We start from the raw sequence: 24,867 nt of genomic DNA on the forward strand, positions 1-24,867 counted from the left end.
CCACTAGGCTAGATCCTTAAGGGGCCAAGTTCAGACACATGTGGGATGCCAGTCTTGTTCCTTCTCTAATCTGTGATCTCTCGCCTCTTCCTAGTACACTCTGAACTGGGGTGGAGATAGAGGATTAGCACTGAGAGAACAAGAGATCATAATTTATTTATGCAAAAACCAATTGACGTAGTTTTAAGATTGCTTCCAATTTTATATAAATAATAAACCAATCACCTTATGAACAAACTTTGTACGTATCCATAATCTATTTTCTTGGGATAAATTTCTACCATGAGTAAAAAGGTATAAATACTTTCTAAAGTTTGTAATACACATTGCCAAACTGTCTTCCAGAACAACTGTTCCAGTTGACATACTCAAGTATATATGAGTTTGCTCTTTTTCCATGCGTTTGACGATCTTTATCATTTAAAAATTATTGGCCAACTTGATTGGTAATAAATTATATTTAACATTATTTTATTTTGCACTTCTTTAATGTTCAATTTTTCCATTTGTATATCAGTCATTTGTATTTCTTCTTTTCTGAAATGGCTATTCATGTACTTTGACCATTTTTCCATTGTGGCATTCCTTTTTTCATTTTCATTTTTTAAGCCTCTTTAGATATTAAGGGTCTTAAACTTTGTGTGTCATATATATTGCTAGTATTTTTCTTGGTGTCATTTGCTTTTAATTTTGTTGATACAAATTGTTTTAGATATACAAGTGTAAACTGTTCATGTAGCCAAATTTACCAGTCTTATCCTTTATGGTATCTTCCACTGCTTTTGTGTTTAAAAGTTCTTTTTTAATCTCAAAATGTTCTTATGATTATTTTATGGCCTAATTTCTAATATTAAATGCTTTGATTCATCTGGAACTTGTTTTGGTAAATAAATGGCCTCACGTCCAACACCCAAATGCCAACTCCATCACCTATTAAACATGAGGGTTTGTTTCTGAGCTTTATCTCCTGCCCTGTTGATCACTCTGTCTGTTCTGTCCTGAGTTAATACCACACTGTTTTAATTACCGTAACTTTAAGATCTCCCAAATAGTACATCAGTCTTATTTTTATTTTTAAAAGCATTTTGTCTATTCTTTGTGATTCTTTCTTGAATACTATTTTGGGAAAATCTTGTAAAAATATTACAAAATTAATCCATGTTAAGACAATATTGTTTGCAAATATTGACAAATAGGTCTATGGAGCCAAAGAGAGTGTCCAGGGATGAGAAACATAGTATTTTATATCTGTGAGAAAAGAGAGGACTATTCAGTATTTAATTTTGGACAATTGCTTACCCAGTTGGAAAACATTAGAATGCTACCTCAGATGATATATAAAAATAAATCTTTTCCAAAGTCTCGCCAATTTTCCTGGAAAATTGGCAAAGTCCGTGAACAGTCAATTTACAGACAAGGAATCCTAAATGGCCAGGAAACATACAAAAAGATTCTTACCCTCCGTGATAATCAGGGAAATGCAAATAAAAATAACAATTCAGTATTGTTTTTATTCCATATGATTGGCAAAATTATTTCTAAAACATAATTTTTTAATATGCAGAGTTGACGAGGTTGGGGGGAATTGGCAGGAGAGTATGGATTAGCATAGCCATGCTGGAGGGAAATTGGGGAGGATCTATTAAAATTTAAAACACACACACTCTATTTCCTAGTTAATCTACTCAGAGAAACGCTAGCACGTATACACAGTGAGGGAAGTATTAGCAGGGCTCTACCAGTTGGTAAAATACCAAAATACTTCTCTTCCGGTTGGTAGACAGCCCCACCTCAAGTCCTGCAAGTGCCCGTGATCCCACTGTCCAGGCCACTTGAAACTTTTCCCCTCAGCCCCATACTGTCCTGTGATCCAGCAACTAAGGAGTTAATGACCGGCACAGAGAAGAGATCCAGGACCCTCCTCCAGCCCCGGGCCCAGAGTCTGTTTTAGTCAGTTGGGGATATTTGACTGTGATCCCTGTGTTAAAAGATGTTCATCGAAGCATTGTTGTAAGAACAACAGATTGGAAACAGCTTGAGGGAGAGACTGCTAACTCCCTGCCAAATATCCGGTTTCTCTTTCAAACCCACGGAACCTATTAACATTACTGTCTGTCCAAAGAGTCCACGTCCCAGCTTTCCTTGCAGCCAGGTGTGGCCATGTGATTAAATTGTAGCCAATGAACAGTGAGCAGACATTAGTGTGGGACTTCCAGGACATCATAAGAGGGATGATGGGCACCCTTCTCCCCTTCCTCCATGCAGTCGCCTGGATTGAGGATGTGCTTGTGGGAACTGTAGCACCCATCTTCAATGACGAGGAGGTGGGACACAGCCAAGGCTACTGAGAGCTGGAAGCAGCTTGGGTGACTGATAACTTCATAGGGCCACAATACAGACCCAGACTGTCTCCTTCTGGACTTCCTCTAAGTGAGACAAACAAATTGATATCGTATCCAAATGGCTATTGCTTTGGGTTTCTCGGTTATATGCAGCCAAGTTTAATCACAATGTATACAAAGCTAAATGCCTATTAACAGGGAAATGGCTAAATCAACCATGACATATAAAAAATATAAATTGGAAACAACCTGAGGCATTATATATATGATAAAATACTTTGCAGAGATGGAACTAAATCTATAGGCATGAATGTGTTGCGTGAAAAAAAGCAAGTTGCAGAATATCATAATCATATATGTAGATGTCTCCTCAAACCCCCAATAAAGTATGCTGGGTTTTCCTTTTTTCCCTATACACGAAAGCACAGAAGAAAGACTGAAAGTATACTACCTAAACTGTGATCATGTTGGTAACTCTTGGGGAGAGGACAAAAATTCCTGGGGGATGGTCAAAGGGCACCTTATCTTGGGCTGTTCTACATTTTTACCAAAGGAATGATTTGTGTACTACTTGTGTGGTACAAATTAATTAGGTTTCCCACCTACCCACCAGCTGACCTTCTTAAACTGTTTCCTTGCCCGCTGCTTGCCGCCTGCAGGGTCCACGATGGAGAACTGTCAGAGCTGAAGCCTCAGAGCTGGAGAAGCAGACTCTTGGGCACACAGAGATTAGCTCGAGAGCCACCACCTCGGTGCTCTTTGTCTGAGAAGTTCAAGGTTCTTTCAGAACCCCCGTCACACAGATTGTATTTCTTACAATACCACTGTGTCTAAAGGAATGAAATAAAGGTATTAATCTACAAGCACAAAGAAAGTGAGAGGATGCCACAGCAAATGAGAAATTACAATAAAAAATTGGAAGCAGTACCTGGCACAGCAGAGCTGCAAAAGTCGCAGTGAACGCCTAAAGTAGGAAATACTGCCCGAGAGAATCTTCAAACAGCTCAGCACTTGGAGGCATTGGGTGCTGTGCGAAGCAAGAAAGAGGTACAAGGCTGAGCAGCTGGACCCCTAGGTACCCTGTGTCATGCACACAACCAGGATATTGTGCTGCCCGCTCTCTAGGCACTTATTCTATAGAAACATTGAGTAAGATGAGCTCCAGACAGGGAGACCTCAAACATAGCGGGAGAAGAAGAGGAGTGTTGGTATGAACCGAAGAGAATTAGGTTAAAATCATCCTCTTATGCAGTATTTATCTGTGGGTCCTATACCAGATTCTTTCGATTGTTTCTCATTTTTGAATGAGGGCAGTTCTGAGTCTGCTAGTTGCCTGAGAATAGTGTAGGGGCAGGCGGAGGGGAGTGGTCTGGGCAGTTGGCAATTTTATTTTGGCTTTATTTTCTCAAAACAATTCTTACCAGGTTGACAAGTCTTTAGGCCCTGTGGTGGATCTGCTCTCTGAGTGAGATTAGAAGCCACAGAGGGCTTTAAACAGAAGGATCCCTCTCATCGTTGAGATGACTTTAGGAAGACCTGTTGGGGGCTACATCAATCAGTGTCTGCTCAGAAAAAAAGAACCACTCTAGGTATTTCAAACAGAAAGAATTTAATCTAGTAGATTAGATCTAAAACGTGATGGAAGGGTGGGAGGAGTAAAAAGAGGATAAAGTCACTTAGAAATTAGTAACTGCAGGAACTACCCTTAGGCCACAGGAGCAAAAGGGAAAATGAGTTACCAGAGCCCAAGACTGCTACATCACTGTGATTGCAGGAGCATCTGCTACTCTTACTGCTGCCTTAGGAACCACAGCCACACCCACCGTGCAAGAAGCCAGGAGGTCAAACTCCCACTAATACTACGGGATCCTCGGGGCACCCAAATTGTCTGAGAGGTGGAGGGTCCGCTACAGCCATGAGTTCTGTGCTGCTCAGGCTATAGGGATGCCCACTTCAACCTCCATGCTACATGAACAGGAAATTTAAAAACCTGCACTTAACCAACATTGCTGTTGCTGCTAATGCTAAGTGAGACACTTCTAGAAGCAAAACATGGCTTCTCCTTTCCATTTCTTTTCCAGTCTCCTGCCAGGGACCCCCACTGGGCAAACCTAACTGGAAACCAGCTGGAAAAGGATTCTGGAAAACGTAGTTTTCAGGCTTCCAGCATCTCGCAATCCAAAGGAGAACATGGAAGAGTGGGACTAGAAATGAGAGAAAAGAAAGGATTGGCAGTAGCTACTGCAGGCATTTAGGTGAGAAAGAAAGGTGGCTTGGACTAAAATGATAGCAATGGGGGTGGTGAGAGGCAGTCAAATTCAGTATATATTTTGAGGGGAGAATCAACAGGATTTACTCACAGATCAGACATGGGGTATGAGAGAAAGAGAGGAGTCAAGGCTAACTCTAGATTATTCTTGAGCAAATGGAAGGTGAGAGTTACCATTTACTTAGATGACTAGGACTATGATAAAAGCAGGTTTTAGAGAACTAGTATGAGTTCAGTTTGGGACATGTTTAGTTTGAGATGCTTATTACATATCCAGGTGGAGAAGTTTGAGTAGACAGTTCAAGGGAAAGGAGATACAAATTTGACATGCAGTGAAATATAAGTGTATAGTATAAAAAGCCACAAGACTTATGATGTCACTAAGAGAGTGAGTGTAGATAGAAAAGAGATGATGTCCGAGGACTAATCCCTGGGGATACCCCAAGTTAGAGGTCATGGAGGCAAAAAGAAACCATCAAAGGAAGCTTAGAAGGAGAGCAGAGAGGTGAGAAAAACACCAGGAGAACGTGGCATCTTGAAATTCTGGTGAACAGAGTTTCAAGAAGAAAAAAGTGTCAACTGTGTCAAATGCTGCTTATAGATCAGGTTCAATGAAGATTAAGAATTGACATGAGTTCAGCACTAAGGATGACTTTGGTGGCCTTGAAAAGAACATATTTAGAGGAGACATGGGAGCATCAGCCTGATTGAAATGGGCTCAGGGTGAGTGGGAGGAGAGAATTTGGAGTCAGCGAGTAGAGCTCACTCTTGAGGAGTGGAGGTATAAAGAGAGGAATATAAATGGTGCTCTAGCTGGAGGAAGAGGTGCGGTCAAGACAGAGTTGTTTCTCTCTTTCTTTTTAAGAGGGAAGAAATATCAGTGTATTTGTATGCTGATGGGAAGGACCCAGTGGAGAGGGGAAAAACTGATGATGCAGGAGAAACAGGGAAGGATTGCTGGAGTCATGTCCTTGAGTAAACAAGAGCAGATTGGATATAGTACACAAGTGGAAGGGCTGGCCTTATCTAAAAACACAGACCATAAAACCATATTAACAGGAGAGAAAACAAAGTATATGAACATAGCTGCAGGCAGGTAGAGGTAGTGGTAAAGGTTCTCTTCCAACTGCCTCCATTCCAGCGAAGGAGGAAGCAAGGTCATCAGCTGATGGGATACGGGAGGAGGTGTTAGAGGTTTGAGAAGAGGAGAGAAGGAACTCAATAGTTGTATAGGAGAACTACAGGAGAACAGGAGAATGAATGGCCTAGGGAAATGTAGTATGATTGCTAGGAAGTGATTAAGGGTCCACCTGAGAGGAGAAATGATGACTTTTACGTGAGACTAGTCATCACGCTGGTGTATTTGCTGTGCTCAGCTGTGCGGATGCAGGCATTGGGCACTGACTGGACAGAAGGGTGATTTTAACCAGGAAATACAGCACAGCAAGAGAGGGTCAAGGGAGTCGATGATATAAGCAAAAAAGTGATTCTCATGCTTATCCATGGAACTGAATTAAGAACTGAATTAGACTGAATTAAGAGGGACGAGAGATGAAGGAGGTGATCAATAAACAGACAATTTGGTTCTTTAAGATAAGTTGGACCATGTCCTCCTGGCAGAGGGGTCTTTGAGGCTACTACCTATCTATTTATTCAATAAGTGTTCCTTGAACACCTGCCATGAACTACGTACAGAGAGGATATTTGGTTACTTCCCTAGAAACATTTAAAATGTCAGAGAGGGATCTTAGCTGAATACTGAGAACAGAGGTTGATGTTATTTTGTTGTCAATAAAATTTTCAAGTAGGTCGAAAGATACATATCTAGTTGAAAAGTACATATCTGTATCAATCAAAATAGCTTAAGTCAGAAGGAGAATTTATTGATGGATGTAATTGAAAAGTTTGTAGCATAATAATGGCTAATGTTTAGTAAAGGCTATTGTTAGCCAGGCTCTGTTCTAAGTGCATTACATTTATAATCTTGTTTAGTCTTAGTAGCAGAGCCAAGGATTTGAACTCAGGCAGTCTGCTTCCAGACTCTGCACTCCTAACCACTATGTTTTACTGTCTCTGTAGCAGAGAGCTTCAGGCAAAGCTGGATCCAGGGGTTCAAACATTATTTCCAGGATTCAGTCTTTCACTCTCTGCTTACTTCTGTGTTGAATTAACTCACATGTATGTTAGACTCCCTTCATTCATGGTAGCTGCAGACTTATAGCATCCTTTCATCTAGCATTTTCAGAAGAAATTTATTTTCTCTTTCTGAAAGTACTAGACCTACATAGGTCTGTATTTAATGATGTAAAATAGATTCACAATATTGATAAGTAAAAAAACATTTTACAAAACAATTTGGGCTGACCCATAAACAAACAAACAAATACATTTACAATTGGAAGGATATTTTAAAAACCATTAACAATAGTTATTTCTGAGTGTCACGATTTGGGGACTTTTTTCTTTTTGCTTCTCAGTATTTTCATTTGTTTCTACATTGAGGATATATTACCTGTATAATAAAAATGTGGAAGGGAAACAAAAAACTCAATACAAGACAACAAATATATCTCCCTAAATTGTTGTCTGTAGCTAGGCACTCTTCCACTCCTATACCACCAGGATCTGTATCTCAGGAAATGGATAGGTTGGGGGTGACGACACCAGTAGAGACATTTTTATCTGCTTCCATTTGGTTGAAGACAAGGAGACGAGAGTGAATATCACCAGGTCACTCTCCCATATTATTGTATAAGTGAATAGGCTTACTATCTTCCCTGACATTGCACATAATCCATTTTGGATCAACTTTGAAATGAAATATTAGTTCTTCCTTGGATGCCCTGGCAGGGGCAATATTTAGTGGTCCATCAAGAAGGAGAAAGGAGATGAAGAAACCAAGGGAGTTCCAACACGAATATGCAGCCCAAACTCCAAGTACCAGGCAGAGTTCAAACAGCTTGGTTTACAGTCTCATTAGGAAGGCAAGATGGCAAGACAGGGTGAGGATAAGATAGCGTGAGTTAAATAATGCAAGATGGGAGGTGGGGGCGCTAAACAGTACTGGCCCAAGGGAGGATTATGGGTAAAGCTGATCGTTACTCTCCCCATTCATGCTTTTTTGCACTAGTTTCCTCCTTCTTCAGCCTGCAGCATCTGTGGGAACGTGGAAAATTCAACCTACTTGAGACTGCTTCCTTGTTCATAAAATAGAGATAGTAATAATCTCTATCTTATTGGTTTATTGAAAGGATTAAATTAGGTAATGCATCTAAATACTTAGCCCAGTGCCTGATGCTGAGAAAATGCTCCATAACCGGTGCCTATTATGATGATGATAAGTATTGCCAATAGCAGAAGGAAACCAACATGGAGATGACAAACGGTCTAGAATGTTATCAAGTATGTCCTTAAAATCAACCATGGTTCCTGGTCTTCTACATTTGTTTCCCTTTTATAGGCAGGATCTGGTCCCTTGAACTTTTGCCCTCTGATTTTATCCAGAGAATGGAGTGTGCATAAGATCATCTCTCACCCTCACTCCCAACCTCTTTCCTAAAGGGAGAATATTCATTCACATCCTCTTGGCTCAGATATGAACTTTGTACCTCACACAACCTGTAGACCACATGCGTGACTCTATTTCATAGTCTTTTGTCTCACAGAAACCACTGTCTTGGGAACATTTTCTCACATTTTACAAAACTTGACTCTAGGGAAGAAATTTGAAACTTACACTGAAATAAAACTGAATAATAAGGCTTGATTGGGTCCAAAGACTTAAGGGAAAGAAAATTTCCTTGTTTTATAATTTCAAATTCAAAGTCTTAAATGCAGGGTATTAGAGTGGGAAGGAGGATTCAAGATAATGCTGATGCAAATGAGAAAATGAAGAGAAATGAAGAAAAGAAAGGGAAGAGAAAGAAATGTGTTCCATGGTTGCTATTCTGTTTATGAGCCCAGTTCTCCAGCCTTCTTATTAATTCTGCAAGCTACCTCAAAGTTCTTTTTCTGTGTGAGCTATTCCGAATTCCTCTTCTTGCTTATATTAGCCGGAGTCAGTTTCTGTTGTTGCAACTCAGTAATCCTTACTGATTCATAAATAAAGGGGAAAAAAGGCAGTTAAGAGTGAGAAGAAAATGAATAAGGTACAAAGAGGAATAGAGAAGATGGAGAAAGGAGTCGGATCCTACGACTGTCTCAGATTTTGAAGGATTCTAGTCCTAGTCTGTGCATATCCTTAAAAATAAGCTTCCACCCCACCTCCACCATTTTTTAAATTAAAATAGTCCCTGTTCTTTGTAATTGAGGTGGCAACTTTTTTGTATTAGTCAAGGTTCTTTCAATTGTAAGTAACAGAAAAATAACTAGTCAGTTGGAAAGAAAAAGTCCAGGGACCATGCTTCTGGAATGGCTAGGTTCAGAGGCTCAAAGGATACCATCAGGAATCTGAGTCTCCATCTTTCAGCCCTGCTTTCCTCTGTGTTTGCTTCATGCTCCAGAGTTTCCCCTCTTGATGGCAGAGATGACCACTGGAAGCTTCAGGCTTATTTTGTACTAGTTCATCATCTCAGAAGAAAAAGTTCTCCTTTTCCAATAGTTTCAACAGAAGTTCTGTGGCTGATGCTCACTGGAAAGATTTGAGCTGCTTTCAGTCACTGAAACATGATTAGAAAATTATGATTTCAAGGCTTGGTCATATGATTGCATTTGAACTAGCCTCAGCCCACACAAACCACACAGGAAAAGAATGAGGGAAAACTCTTTCTCGAAGCATGGGAGAGATTACTACTTGCCCTCCATAAGTTTTCTTCAGTTCTTTCTGGGTAAGAAAACATCCAAATATTAGCCAGGCATATAGCCACCCAGAGTCAAGACTACATTTCAAAGGATCTCTTGAAGCTAGAAAGTCATGTGACAATGTTCTCACCAATTGACTATAAGTGGAAGTAATACAGGCAACTTTCAGGAAATGTCCTCAAAGGGATATGTCATGTCTTTCTCTGTCCTTTCTTCCTTACCGATAGCCAGAATGTGGACTGATGACTGGAGATGAATAAGGCCTCTTGGACTACGTGACGATTTTGGAATGGAGGAATCACGTGGTGGAGCCTGGGTCCCTAACACTGTGGGGCCATGCCAGCTTTGATTTACCTTATTTCATGTGATAGAAAAATAAACATGTATCTTGTTTAAGTGATTGCTATTTGACAAACCACGCAACCCAACATAATCGTACTTGATCCCGGCAAAGGAGAATCATGGCACTATTGTAAAAAGACAGGGGTGGGGGATAATGAGCAGGCATGTCCACTGTCTCACTCCCTGAAAAATTCCATCCAAGTCACGGTCACTACTCTCGTTGAAAATTTGAAGAGGCAAATTTGACTGGCTCTGATGTATCTGAATACCCAGGAATTTCAGAGTATATGAATTCAAAGATAAAAATAATTTTTAAATTGAGCCAAGCACAGAATTCTGAGAAATAACTATATCCATGGGTTTTTTCCCTAAGAAAAAAGCGCTTGTCACAGTGGATTAATCCACATATAACCTTGTAATTTTAACGATGAAGTGCAAAAATAACAGGTTCACAATGTGAAAAACTGTTGAAAGTACATATTAGAACTCCTTTCAACATGTTTGTTTTGACATTTTTATTAACAATTTGAGTGGGGAATTAATTAAATTGTAATCAAACACAGAGATGACATGATGCCAATAGAATGGTTCATGCCTTGAATAATGAAATCATAGAATTACGCATCAGAACTCCAAGAGGTTTTTGAAGTTAATCCTAACACCCCATCTTACAGCTGAAAAAACTGAGGCTTGGCGAGGTCAACCCACTTGCCCCAAGGTACACCTGGAATCAAGGGCAAAGCTGCTGAGATTCAATCTTTCTACTTTTTCTGTTTGAATAAATGAAAACTGTGTCATGATTCAAGTTTTGAGTAGACATTTTTAAGAAATTGGAGTAGTGAGCTGATGAGGCAAGATAAAATTTAATCAGGTCAAATGTGCAAGGACCTACATGTTGGGTGCAAAAAAGCCCACTGTACAAGCACAGTATGGGGCAGATGTGCCTTAATCAGCAACACTTGTAAGAAACACTTAGAGATGTTACTTGGCTGTAAGTTTGAGATGTGTGATGTAGCTACAAGAAAAAGATAATAGAGTCACAGGTGGCATTACTAGAAATAGATTTTTCAGAAGGGAGGTGAGAGTCCTGTTGAACTTTCCAATCTATACCTGGAATTCCTCATTCAGTCCCAGGTGTCAGAAGTGATATAGACAAACGAGTTCACATTCGGGAGAGGAGCCGAGGATGGAATTATGTGAGGATCATCAAAGGAAGTTAGGGAACTGCAAAGCACTGTCATTAAGAGCTTGAATCTTGGAGTCAGACTGCCTGGGTTTACCACCAGCTCTGTCAATTACTGATATATGCTCATTAAGCCTTTATCTCACTATCTGTAAATTAGAATAGTATCTATCTCCAAAGATAAACGAGGTAGTACATGTCAAGTGATTTGCACATTACTGGCACAAAACAAGCACTCAATAAATGTTAGCTACTATTAGGATTGAGGAAGCAAAGTGAAGTGGGGATAATGGTAACAGTCTCACCGGTTGTGGTGAATACTGCATGGGTTAACACATGCTGAGTGCTTGAAACAAAGTTGTAGTTACTATCTGTAGTAGAGGGATTGGCCTAAGGCATCTAGGGATGGGACTGGTTTCAGGACAAAATATTCCCTGGCTTGGGCTAAGGTCCACAGAGCCTGATCAGGTTATCCCTGAAGAAAGACCCTGAATAAGGATGTTCAGTTGGGGGGAAGTTGGGGGCAGGGCGCTGGTGGTCACTTAGACATTATAGGGGGGTACTCACTTGGTGAACACCTGGGCACGGTGACTTGGCATTGTTGTGGAGTGACAACTTAGCTGCGTTCTTGGCCATGGCCATTTAGACCTGTTCTGATGCACGGTTCTGATCTACTTTGTGGTCACTCAGGGCAATACTGGGGTTGGTCAGGCTTGAGTGACTCAAGCCTGTTCTGGGCACGGTCACTGAGAACTGTCCTGTGGGCAGCCACTGAGGAATCATTCGAAGTGGAATTGCTCCTGCATAAGTCCTCCCGGCCCTCTGTTTCCTCCTCCTTGTGCCACTGCGTGAAGAGGTCCACAGCATCCTGGACCTTAGGGATGCTGTGGGACCCTGAACAGCTCCCCGGGGAGCAGTCCGCCGCTAGGGGGCGGCCGGTAAGAGAGGAACCCGCCCGGCCCGGAGTCCGCTCCAATTCGAGCTCGCTCTCCCGCCAGGCCCAGGGAGAGGTGGAGTGACAGTGGGGTGGGGGTGCATGCTTCATGGGTGTGAGACAGAGCGAGCCGCCTGGGTGTGAGTCAGCGCGCGGGGGACTAAGGAGCTCCATGAATAGTCACGGAATCTCACTCACGCTCGGCTCCTCCACCCATGCCGTCTAGGGCGTGTGTCCGGGTCCCGCGCGTGTGTGCGCACACGGCACGATGTCCGATTCCAGGCTATGTGTGTCTGCTTGGTGAGATGGGGGTGGAGAGGGGCGAAGCGGGGAGTGTCCATGTCGGTGTTTCTATGCCCAGGTTAGGAGATTTCTCGCTCCGCGACCCCATGTGGGGTGTGGGGGTGTGTCCCGGTCAGGGTACGTGTGTACCTGTGCATGTGTGTGCGTGCGTGTGTCAGTGTAGGGGGACTGTTGATTAGCGTAGGGTGCTTGCGTCTGCGCCCAGGTCTATGTCTGGGTCAGGATGTCGGCGCAATCTGGACCCAGGTTCCCACCCCTGGGTGTCGGGAGGCCAGAGTGGTGGGGGTGTCCAGCCTCCTGGCGGAGTAAATGCCTCGACACTCTCCCCTCACCGCCCCAAACCGGCCAGGGCTCCTTAGGGAGTGGCCTGAGTCGGGAAGGCTTGAGGTGGTGAGTCCCTGGGAGGGGTGAGAGAGTGGGGGCGCAGGGGGCGGGCCAGGTACCCGGGCGGGGCGCGGGCTCGGAGGACCCGCGCGGCTGACGTCAGGCGACTCCTTAAATAGAGCCGGCAGCGCGCTCCGCTCGGCATTTCTCGAGGAGCCGGCACGCGGCCGGCGCCAGCGCCACCGTCAGGTCCGCCCTCCAGCCCGCACAGCCGCGCCGCCGCCGAGCGTTCGGTGTGCCGCGCTCCGAGGATCGGGAATGGGGCTTCGGGCGCTGGGCGCGCTCCGAACCGGGCGCACGTAAGGGCAGAGGAGCGCCCGGAGCCGCCCCGCTGCCCGGAGCCCCGTCGCCTTGGACCGGGAGATGTTGGAAGCGCAGCCGCCTGTTCCCCGAGGAGCCGCCGTCCCCGGGATCCCCGGGCATGGTGCACGCCCCGGCCAGCAGCGCCTGGATAAGACGGCGCCCCCTTCGCCCGACCCGCGTGGTCCGGGCAGCGCCGCATGAGTCCTCTAGGCGGCCGCAGGGCCACAGCAGCTCCGCCGCCGGCGTCCCCTCGGAAACCATGACCCCCGGCGCGGGCCCATGGAGCCATGGCCTATAGGGTCCTGGGCCGCGCGGGGCCACCTCAGCCGCGGAGGGCGCGCAGGCTGCTCTTCGCCTTCACGCTCTCGCTCTCCTGCACTTACCTGTGTTACAGCCTCCTGTGCTGCTGCGACGACCTCGGCCAGAGCCGCCTCCTCGGCGCGCCTCGCTGCCTCCGCGGCCCCAGCGCGGGCGGCCAGAAACTTCTCCAGAAGTCCCGCCCCTGTGATCTCCCGGGGCCGACGCCCAGCGAGCCGAGCGCTCCCGGCGCGCCCGCCGCGGCGGTGCCCGCCCCTCGCCTCTCTGGTTCCAACCACTCCGGCTCACCGAAGCTGGGTACCAAGCGGCTGCCCCAAGCCCTCATTGTGGGGGTGAAGAAGGGGGGCACCCGGGCCGTGCTGGAGTTTATCCGCGTGCACCCGGACGTGCGGGCCTTGGGCACGGAGCCCCACTTCTTCGACAGGAACTACGGCCGCGGGCTGGACTGGTACAGGTAAGGAGGGGGAGCCCCGCTCCACGCGCCCGGGCTCCAATCGGCTCCATCCTTGGAGCCATCTCCTGCGCCTTCTCTTCTCCTTAACCCGGCTCGTTGTGTGGGTTCAGGCTGACATGTGGGGGGCTCTAGCGGAAGGATTTGCTCAGAACCACCAGTGATTATGTAGACGGGCACGCAGTTTCTTGAACTGCAAAGGGCACTTGTCTCTGGAGTCCCCGGAAGGGAAGGGAGATCTCTAACCAAACCTCAGAGCGAGCTGGAAGGCTGGCTCCGTGTCGAGCCTTTGGGGTTGAGCAGGGTGCCCAGGGACGGGGCAGGCCAGGACACGTGCTGCCTGAACACAGCCCCCTCCTGACCCTCGGCAGATCTTTCCTGGCCCCTGAAGGACCCTGGGAAAGAAAAGTCAGAACAGGGCCCCCTTGCGGCAGGGCTCTGCGCTTGGGCGAGGTCCCCATAGTTCAGGCCAACTGGGAGGGCATCTCCTGAGGCGTCCGGCTCAGAAGGTCCCTTCGAAGCCTCCTTCCCAGCTCCAGGTATTTGCTGCTGTATCCGGGCTGAGACCCCCAGTCGCTCTGACCCTGAATCGGTGGTCTTAGAGTAGTGGACAGGAGCCTTGGATTTGAGTCTTGGTTCTGTCACTTAGCTTGAGCAAATTCCTAAAACTCTTTGAGCCTCAATTTTTTCATCCATCACAATGGGCAGGAAAACAGTCCCTGCCTTGTCTGCCTCCCAAGGCCTTTCTAAAGCGCTTTAAAAGTGTAGCAAAAACACGTGGCACTGAGTGATGCTTCTAAACCAGCAGCCAGGATGTGGAATTTGGGATACTGGTGGGCATCTCAGATGAAGGCTAGCCAGGGTCGCAGGGGCAGCCAGTCCTATGTAGACTGCCCACTCCCCCACTGCACTGCCCAGGATGAGAACCACCCAGGCTGGTGGTGTCTGGGGACAGCCTGAAGCTTCTGGAAGGTGTCAGCCTTCACTCTTCACTGTGCATCTGCCTCCCAAGCCCTGTATGGTGCTGAGGTGTAGGACTGGCCCACAGGTGGGCTGATCAGGACATCCCTGGGGGTGGTGTAATGTATGGGGTCCCCATAACATATGGATCACAGAATTCTCCCATTCACCTGACCCCTTCAAGACTTTCTGGAAGTGTCTGCATAATAGTGGGACCGGGGAGGGGCAGCATGGTAGCTGCCACAGTAGCTGAGGCTAATTTTTTTATTTTTGTAAAAGTAAACCCTTTAGGAAGTAGCAAGTCATAAGCATTTTGGACAAGGGACAAATTCATTGGAAGGAGGACCCCACTGGGCTCATAATGGGGGACCCTGGATTTGCAAGAAGGAGGGCAACAGGGCCGACTTGTTGCCTTTGCCAGTTAGCCCTGGCCTGCAGCAGTCGTGGTTGTGGGGTCAAGGGGCAGTGCATGAACCGTCCTCGGGAGGCAGACACACAGTCTGTCTCCAATGGAGCCCAGCAGGGGATAGCTGGCCTGTGGGTGGCCCCAGCACCGTTATGCCAGCTTAATGGAATAGGGTGGCACAGAGTGGCAGGTCTGGAGCTTTCCCAGCTGTGACCCATAGGCATCCCATCTGGGTGTACGAGGTGTATGGGGACAGACCCCAGGGCAGGGAAGGCAAACGCAGTGAACGGCAAAGCCCTGCGTGGGTCAGCATGGTCACACTCTAATGCACGGCAGGTGTCCTCAGTGGAAAATCTGAAGATCATTCTGAAACCCTTTGCCAATGTGAAGTGCCTTTTAAGTGCAAAATAGCAAAATGCTGAGTATCTGGCTTTTAGATATTGTGCCCTCCAATAAACACCAATACCCTGCACACAGTCTCTGCGCTCCCCTCTCCTCGCTCCACCCCTAAACACCCTACCTCAGGCTGCCTTCTCGGAGCCCGTGTCATTCAGGGATGGCTGCTTTTTATTTTTAACCTTGGCATGTGTGATTCTAAGCCAGCTTAGCTGTGAACCTTAGAGATGGGAGCCGTGCCTTTTTTTTTTTTTTTTTTTTTTTTATAGCACATTTGGATTCTGCTAAAATTCTCAGCTGAGTCTTGGTAGGTTTTATTTAACATCAAGCACACTGACAGCTCCACTTCTCTCTCTACTCCCCCCTACTTCCCAGGGTCTGACTTACCCTCCCTTTCTCCCTTTATATTTCTAAAAGGACAGTTAGCCTGGAGATCTGGTACTAATTGCCCCATGCCTGTCACTTCCCCGGGAAGGCTGGGCCCCTACAGTGTCAGGAAAGAGCCCTGTGATCTGTGCTGCTTTCAGTAGCAAATCCACACCCCCAGAGTCAAGGGTTTTGGCTGTGGATTGCCATTTCTGCCTAAGGTAGTACTGCCCCATTTGGATGCTGTTTCTATAATTGTCTGAAAATTTCTCTGTATGTGTTTGATCCTTTATTATCACTCAAGTAATATGCATAATTGCAGAAATGATGGGGATTTCTGGGATCCTTTAAAACCCACGTTCTCACTTTATTCTTGAATTCCACGGGTTCAGAGGGCAGGTGATATGATGCTCCTCTCTCTGCCCACTGCCCCTATTATTATACAGATGTCAAAACTGCAACCCCAAAAAGAGAGAGCATCTGGAATGGGGTCACAAAGCAAGTTGATGAAATTTAGGACCACAAGTCACTGGCGTACAATATTCCACAAAGATACACACATGTGTGTTTGTGTTTGTGTGTGCCTGTGTGCATTTCTAGCCATACGCTCTAACCACTGCTCTACACAGCTTGCCACCATAAAGCCAGTGTCCATTGGGTAGACATGGCCAAAGAGCCCTTGTGCCCATTGTGGTAGACTGTGTTTTCCAAAGGTGGAGTGCAGAGTTTTGGGCAGTGGATCTTATTAAATCTGCCCATGGCTAAGCCCCTGGGGATAACTGCCTGGGTCCAGAGGGCCAAATCAGTGAGACAATGGAAAAATCAAAAGCTTAGCTCTCAACCCAAAGGAGAGACTTCTTTCTGTGAGTAAATGGAGATAAACCGGGAGGTGACAAACCGTACCTGAAGGCAGAGTGATACAGCCAGAGAGACACCATCGGCCAGAGAGACCGGGAGACAGAATCTGCACCTTCCTTACCCCCAGCCTGAGCCCCGTCTTGGGAAGCAGCCCCGTTCAGGGCACCCTAGGAGAGCCCAGCCCTCTGCGGTGGGATCCCTCCCCTAGATATTTTTCTGAGAGCCCATCACTAAGCTTACGTCACCTGTGCATCTGGCCCGGTTCCCTCTCCCAGTTTCCTCCCCAGGGTAGCAGCGGGGCCTGCGGGGTGGGGTCAGCTAGCTGCTTGGACAGGTGGCAAAGTGAGACCACACTGACTGATGAGGGACCCAGGATAGGACCTGCTGTCAGAAGGCGGGAGATGGTCACCTGGATGCTGTGTAATGGGAAGCAGAGTGATCTTCGAGTCTCGGCTTCCCTGTCACAGAATCGCACCTGTAGTAACTATCATAGAAGGTTGTTTTGAAGAACGAATGAAACGCTGTATATGAAAATGCCCTTGAAAATTCTAGGGTTTGTAAAGATAAGGCAGCAATGTTACTACTATGGTCACTGTTACTACTGCTGCGTCTCTACCAACACTTCTGTTCTCAGCATCAATACTATTAGTATTAAAACTATTGGTTTCTGTCCCTGCTGCTGTTACCAGATGGGGCTGAGGAATTAATTGCTGGAAAAGTAATTCCATGATAGACTAGGAAGGGTCCTGGCCTTAAGTTCTACTGTCAATTCCACTGCAGTTTTCTTTTTCGTCCGCCCTCCCGTCCTTCTGCATCGATGAAAGGTCGCTTCACATTCTGGGTGTCAGTTTGCTCACCTTTAAGATGGGAGTGATGTCTGACTTGCTTTACAATCTTGTGAAAATCAAGTAAGACAGTGTATGTGAAATGTTCCTCCCAATTTATAATTATCTTTAGGTTGCTATCATTCACCAAATGAGGGTCTGCATCTTTTATGAAGAGATATAAGCTGTGTTTTGTCCAGTGGTTTTTTGGGTCTTAGGGGAGGCTGAGTTTTGCTAGTTTTCGGTGATGGGAAGAGAGGGGTGGGAGGGTGTTGAGGGGGCAATGTGGATAGGAAGTGAATCTTCTCTAAATGCATTGAAATGCCAACAAGAGCAAGTTAATACGTGATAATTGACTCTGTGCTCTGGTGTCAGAATTTTGATAGATGAGCCCGTTCTGTACATTTTAGACTCCACTTCACAACTCTGATTATTTATTTCTTCAGGGCGATGGTGTTCTTGGGACGGTGTGAGGTGAAAAAGACACGAGATTTGCTCTGGAGGCAACAGTCTAAGTAAGAAAGAATAAAAAGCACAGAATAACGTTTATCACCTTATTCAGCTCATTTCAATCAGGAAATCAAATTCTAATAGCAAAGCCAAACTCTAGAAAGGCAATCTTTAGGAAGAAATAAAACCAAAAGCAGAAGGCAAGGGGCCTTCTGTGTGCAGTAATTAATGCAGAGGCTTTACCGTCTTGCACAAACTAATCGACACACAATAGAGACTGATCTGTGCTCATCAAGTGTGCACTGATGCGTGTGCATGTACACCCCACACGCATGCACTCACATGCACAATTACCTTGTCTGTGCAGACACGTCTTCATAAGGAGTTTTCCAGCGTCAGTCCAGGAGGATGTCAGACACACTGATTAAATGAAACCCTGGAGTCCATAAGTTCCCCCATCCATCGTGTAGCTTCCCAGCGTGCTGGAGATATGATAGTCAGTTCCAGCACATGTGTGGATCTTGTCAGGCACCGGGGAACATTCCAAATGGGCAAGCAGAACTGTCATTGCTTGAGGAGGCTTTTTGAAGAGCTGGCTTCACTCCCCCTTGGAGCTTAGAGGGACAGTGGAAGAGCTTGGAATGAGACCAGGCTTTCCCCAAGGCCTTTGGTGTGTGGATATGTAGGGGGACAGACCCTAACAGGCCCAGTGCTTCTCAGCCAGCACACATTGTTAAGGCTGTTTTGGATGCTAAAATGTGAAAATATCACTTATCATAGAGTCTAAGGAGCACATTTTTTCCTTACATTTTAACATCTCTGAAATTAGGATGTCTGAAGATTGATGGGGTCTTAGATTCAGTGAGATATGATGCTTCCATGTTGGATGGAATCTCTCTCCCCCAGTGGTGCCCTCTACCCTGGAGACCCACTGGACCTTCCAAAGAGCCATTCATAGATGGAAAATGCCTGGCACAGCAGGGAGCCCCCAGACCCTGCTTCTCTCTGCAGCCAGCAGGGGCCTCTTCTGATTGGTCAAGGAGCTGTACCCGTTTTATTTATTTATTTATTTATTTATTTATTTAAAGTTCATATCATTCACTCAGTTCTTTTTTTTTTTTTTTTTAAGATTTTATTTATTCATTTTTTCCCCCCAAAGCCCCAGCAGATAGTTGTATGTCATAGGTTCACATCCTTCTAGTTGCTGTACGTGGGACTCGGCCTCGCGCTGGACGGAGAAGTGGTGCCTTGGGGCGCGCCCGGGATCCAAACCCGGGCCGCCAGCATCAGAGCGCGCACACTTAACCGCTAAGCCACGGAGCCGGCCCTACTGTACCCGTTTTAGATTTTTGATTGGTACCCATGCCATCTTCCTTAAGCATCTGTCCTGAAATGAGGGAAAGGGCAGGCAGATACCCATCAGGAGGTAACAAGACGCTATGGTGGGCGTGTTCTTCATGGGCTGCTGTACCGCCCAGGTATTTGGAGGCACATCCCAAGAGTCCCTAACAGGCTCAGGGCAGAGTCGATGCCCAGGTGCTATATACCTGCATGCTTGCTAATGTTCCATGCGTCTGGCGTGCAGGACTGTAGAATAACTTCCTTCCCTTTGGTTAGACCTCCATGAATCATTCCTGAATGATTGAGTGACAGAGTGGGTGGGGAGGGGGCGGAAGCACACAGCTCCTATTGATGGGGGTCCACTGGAGGGCTTGGAGGGGAGGCTGTCTCTATGTGCGAGGCTGCTGCGGCAGGGGGAGTGGGTAGACAAGCACGTGGTCTGCGAGTCAGGCTGGAGGGGTCTGAAAGGTCAGGTAGCCGAACTAAACCTGTGGGACTCACTGCCTCCTCCATAGCTACCCCTGGGGCGGGTTAATCTGTTTATTTGTCAAACGCCTACCATTTGCCAGGCTCAGTGCCAGGCTGCTGTAGGCCGGCTCTGCTGCCACTTTGTTCTCCTAATGGGCTGCGCTGATGGGCTGAAGTGCTTTGTAGTCCATGGGCGCTTGACGAGGTGGGTAAAAGCCTCCAGTGAGTGGAAATAACTTAGCATTTCAGAGGTAATTGCTGCCTGTCAAGTTACGCAGCTGGGCTGTTGGTCCAATGCTGCAGTCATGGGGGCTTTCTCGGCAGGATGATGGCGTAGGGAGGTGGGCAAAGGGCTATTACTGAGCATGTTCTTCCAAGGAACATGGGCCAGAGGTTCAGGCTGGGTTAGCTGGGGCTTGAGCGTCACGTGGATTTCCTGGGCACAAGTCCACTGGGAGTATCTTCCCAAGCTTTAGGATCAGAGGCACTAACAGTGGTCCCATCTCAGTGCCCATGGCCACCAGCTCCCATGAGTAAGACAACTAGGGGTGTCTGCTCTGGAAGGAGGCCCGAGGAGCTCTTCCCGCCATCTTCTGAGGGGTGGCACCACTCCCACATTCTCTGAGGGTAAAGTTTTCCACGTTTAGGCACTCTTGTACCACCTTCTTGATATTTGCCTGGCACGACCTCTACTATTATTTTCTTAATATTTTTGTTTAAGTTAATGCATTTAAAAATTGTAATTTTTTCATAAAGAACTGGGCTTATTTTTTCTTCAAGGTATATAGTTTAGGATAGATAATATTATTCACATAATGCAAACTTCAAAAATGACAAAGGATATTCAATGAAAATTATTCTTCTCCTTCCTCCCCGCCTCTGCACCATGCACTTCCTCTTCCCCAAAGCAATTACAGGTACCTTCTAGAGATGTGCTGTGCATTTGTGAACCTAACACACATTATGCAAATATAGTTAAAATACATATTTTTCAAAAACAGCTTTATTTGAAAACCACCCTAATTGGAAAACCATCATCACTTGCCATAAATAGAGAGTAATTGTAAAAGTAAATAGATTGAAGACAAAACAATGCTATTGAATTTTTGCTACCAAAGGTGGCTAGAATGTTCCAAGCCTGCAGCCTGCTCTATCTTTGTTTACAAGAGGATATTAGGGAGGCCGGCCCTGTGGCCTAGTGGTTAAGTTTGGCATGCTCTGCTTCAGCGGCCCGGGTTCAGTTCCCAGGCGCGGACCTACACCACTCATCAGGCATACTGTGGTGGCGACCCACATACAAAATAGAGGAAGATGGGCACAGATGTTAGGTCAGGGCAAATCTTCCTCAAGGAAAAAGAGGAAGATTGGCAACGGATGTTAGCTCAGGGCCAGTCTTCCTCAGCAAAAAAAAGAAAGAAAGAAAGAAAGAAAGCAAAAAAAAAGAGGATATTAGGGGCACTCGTAAGAGCAGTTAAGGAAATACTAATATCAATGTGAGACTTTTCTCCTTGATGTAACCAGGAGGGATGAAAGTGAAGTGGAAAAGATAATACATTTTCTCATATGTGATTCGGTGATATTTAGTAGGTCTTTGTAGTACCTAAAATTACCAAGGTGGGCTACACACCGACATCAAGGAAACACTGCTAGAGTTTGCAGAAAATCAAGCTTCAGTAAATTCAGTGATGTTTCCAGCTTTCAGATTCCTTTGATGTGCTAATGATTGGGAGAGATAAGCCAAAGGAAAACTCAGAACAAATATGAGCATTCAGAAAAGTATTTTGACTTGCAATATTTACAAGATAGTCTAGCCTTCAGAAGAACAGGGTTCCCTGAATAAAGAGTATGGCAAGTAATAAAAGAAAAAAAAAACCCGCAGGGTTCCTGTTGGTTTCTTCACTATTCTCACTGGTGGAAAATCATCAGTCTCCCCATGGTTATCAGATCTTCATAGGTCAGTGTTGCAAAAGTCAGAGATAAAGTTGTTTCTACTAAGAACTCAGCAACTTATGGGCAAGGGGCTCAGGCCTTTTTTTAAAAAAATTTTGAGGCTCATGTGAGACAGGATGTCTTTTTAGAATCTCAGGATGCAAAGTTCCTTTTCTTCCACTCTGCGATGCATGACATGAGGCTTAAACATAGTGGCAGAGAGGTGTCACTTCTGCTTTCTCAGTTTAATCTCACTGAATAAAGAGGGGAGGACAATGTCGTTTCTTTCTACGTACTTTCTTAGCTGCGTAAAAGGAACTCCGCTGAGGACAGTTGTCCCTGGGCCTTCCCATATTGTTAACAGAAGCAACGTAGTGGGTGTCCATGGTAGCAGGGCTCCCCAAGGTTGCGTTTAGTTGGGCAGAGCGTCATCCACACTGGTGAGGAGGGGGCTTCCTGCCATCTCAGGGCCCCCCTGGCCTCGGTGCTCACTGCTGGGTGAAGGAATCCCAGATGGACCCTGAGGCTGGTGGAGAGATGAGTAGGCGTCGAAGCAGTGCCTCTGGGTGGAGCGGGGCTCCTCAGGGAGCATGGAAAAGAGGGATCTTGTTGGAGGGAGAGAGAGCAGCCCAGATTCAAAAGGATGAGATGAACTCAGCATGGAGGTAAGGAGTTGGAAACTGCGAGGGGCGGCAGTCTTGGCATGGTGATTAAAAGCTCCAGGTCTCAAATCAGAATGAATGAGTTAGAATCTCAGTTCCGCCATCTGCTAGATATCTGTCCCCTAGCCAGTGGCTTCTCTCTGCCCCAGTTCCATCTGCACACTGGGACAAATCATATCACCGACCACGTCGGGCTGCTGTGAGGACTGAATGAGGGGCAACATGATAAAGTGCTCAGATAATTCCTGGCATGTGGAATGCATCCAGCAAGTGTTAGCTGTCAATATTAGTCATTGAGTTTTTTCATCATATCTTTATTGAGTTAAGTGCCAAGGACCTAGATATGAATAGGACACAGGTCCTGCCACTGGGCTCTTCTCAGTTTGATGGGGTTATGAGATGTTTATAGAAAATTTCTACACAAGTGAGGTGGTGATAGTACCATAATAGAGAACAAGCAGAGCTATAGTAACACAGAAAGGAGACGAAATCCAATTAGGGGAATTTTGGAAGGCTTCCTGGAGGAGGTGGTATGTTATTTGGGTCTCAGTGGGCAGATAGGATTGTCACAGGGGGTGGATTAAGGGGGTGGCCCTATAGAGATGCTGTTTCTAAATATATGCATCCCACAATTTCACCTCTGATTACAGTCAAATCACAAAATAAAATTGTTTTGGATCATTTTAGTTCCGCACGCTTTTTGTTAACCAGCTACTATATGCCAGGCACTGGACTAAGCCCTGAAAGAATGAAGATGAGAAAGAGGATCTCTCCTTTAAAGAGCTGAAGGAGCAGACAAGTCCAATAGCAAGACTTGAGAGAAAGAGAACGCACCTGGCATTGTGGGGTCACAGAGGAGCGGCCCCCACCCTGGGTGGGTCAGAGAGGCTTTTGGGGAAACTGATGCCTAAGCTTTAGGACGTTTGCATTCACTATTCCCTCCACCTGATCACTCTTCCCCCAAAGCATCCTAGAGCTGGCTGCTTCTCATCATGCAGCTTCCAGCTCAAATGTCACATCCTCAAAGACACCTTCCTTAGCCGCCCAATCTGAGCCGGCTCACCCTCCCCGTCAGCCTCTCTCTCTCATCACCACCTTGTTTTATTTACTTCATACTTCTTATTGCAATCTGAATTTATCTTGTTCATTTTTCTTCTCACTTCCTGTCTCCCCCATAGACTGAAAACTCCCTGAGAGCAGGGACCTTGTCTGTCTTGTTCGTGCCTGTATCCCCAGAGCTCAGAACAGTGCCTGGCACACAGGAGGTGCTCCATAAATAGTTGTTGAGTGTAGACACTCAGGTATGAGGGGTGACCAGGCATTGGTGAGTCTGTTCCAAGGCCACCAACTGGCCCCGCCCCTTTTCACACGTGGGTCTCTGGAGACTGGGTGAGAGGATGTGGGACGCAGATGCTGATGACCTGGCCATCACTTCACCAGATATTTATTGAGCACCGACTCTGTGCCAGGCATCGTTATTGTCACTGCAGAGAGAGCAGTGGAAAAACAGACACAAGTCCCTGCCCAATGGTGCCTCCTTTCTCTGGGGTGGGAAGGAGATGGTCAGTAAACGAAGAAGTAAATCATATCTACATCAGATGGTGGTGAGCGCTGTGGAGGAAATATAGGGAGAGGACAGAGAGTGCTCGGTGGGCGGGAGGGTGCGGTTTTAGATAGGGTGGGTAGGAAGGTGATATTGGAGCAAAGACCTGGAGGAGGTGAAGGGGCAAAGCATGCTGTGATCTGGGCGAAGAACATTCTAGGCAGAGGGGGAAACAAAGGCAAAGGCTCCGAGGACAGCAGGGTGACTGGTATGACTGAGGAAAATTTAGGGGCCAGTATGGCTGGAGGGGTGTGAGCAAGGAGAAGAGTGATGGGAAATAAATTTGGAGAGGTAGCCGGGGCCAGATCATGCAGGGCCTTGTTGGCCATTGCAAGAACTTTGGCTTCTGCTCTGAGTAAGTGGGGAGGTAGCAGGTAGTTTGGAGCTAAGGAGTGATATGATCTGAGCTGCATTTTAAAAGGATCTCGGGGGCCAGCCCGGTGGCACAGGCGGTTAAGTGCGCGTGCTCCACTGCAGCGGCCCGGGGTTCGCCGGTTCGGATCCTGGGCGCGCACCGACGCACCACTTGTCAAGCCATGCTGTGGCGGTGTCCCATATAAAGTAGAGGAAGATGGGCATGGATGTTAGCCCAGGGCCAGGCTTCCTCAGCAAAAAGAGGAGGATTGGCAGATGTTAGCTCGGGGCTGATCTTCCTCACAAAAAAAAGGATCTCTGGGGCTGCTCTGTAGGGGAGCGAGGATGGAAGCAGGGAAGCTGGTTGGCGGCTTCTGGATGGTAATGGCTGGTGGAGGGATGGGAAGTGGGTAGATGCTGGATGCCTTCTGGAGGTACAGTTGCAGGAGTTGCTGATGGATGGCATGGGGCAAGGTGTGAGAGAGAGGAGTCAAGGAACATGGTGGTGAGGATGATGATGGTGATGGTGATGGTGCTGCTGCTGCTGTTGGTGATGATGACATCTGTGAAGGCCTTGCTATCCTTCAGGCCCTTACAAGTGACAGGCTGGGGTTTGAACCT

General features: G+C 46.5%; 1 protein-coding gene across 1 annotated transcript in view; it reads left to right on the forward strand.

The window, feature by feature from the left end:
• The first annotated feature begins 12,719 nt into the window (after positions 1 to 12,719).
• The window catches only part of HS3ST2 (heparan sulfate-glucosamine 3-sulfotransferase 2), an 84,512-nt gene continuing 72,364 nt past the window's right edge, over positions 12,720 to 24,867 (forward strand). The window contains exon 1 of the mRNA XM_004442704.2: positions 12,720 to 13,632. Within this exon, the coding sequence (XP_004442761.1) occupies positions 13,148 to 13,632 (485 nt within the window). The 5' untranslated portion in view covers positions 12,720 to 13,147. The remainder of the gene's footprint in view (positions 13,633 to 24,867) is intronic.

This window comes from Ceratotherium simum, chromosome 26 (genome assembly GCF_057802395.1).
Source record: "Ceratotherium simum simum isolate JZ-2026a chromosome 26, ASM5780239v1, whole genome shotgun sequence".
NCBI classification, from domain to species: Eukaryota; Metazoa; Chordata; class Mammalia; order Perissodactyla; family Rhinocerotidae; genus Ceratotherium; species Ceratotherium simum.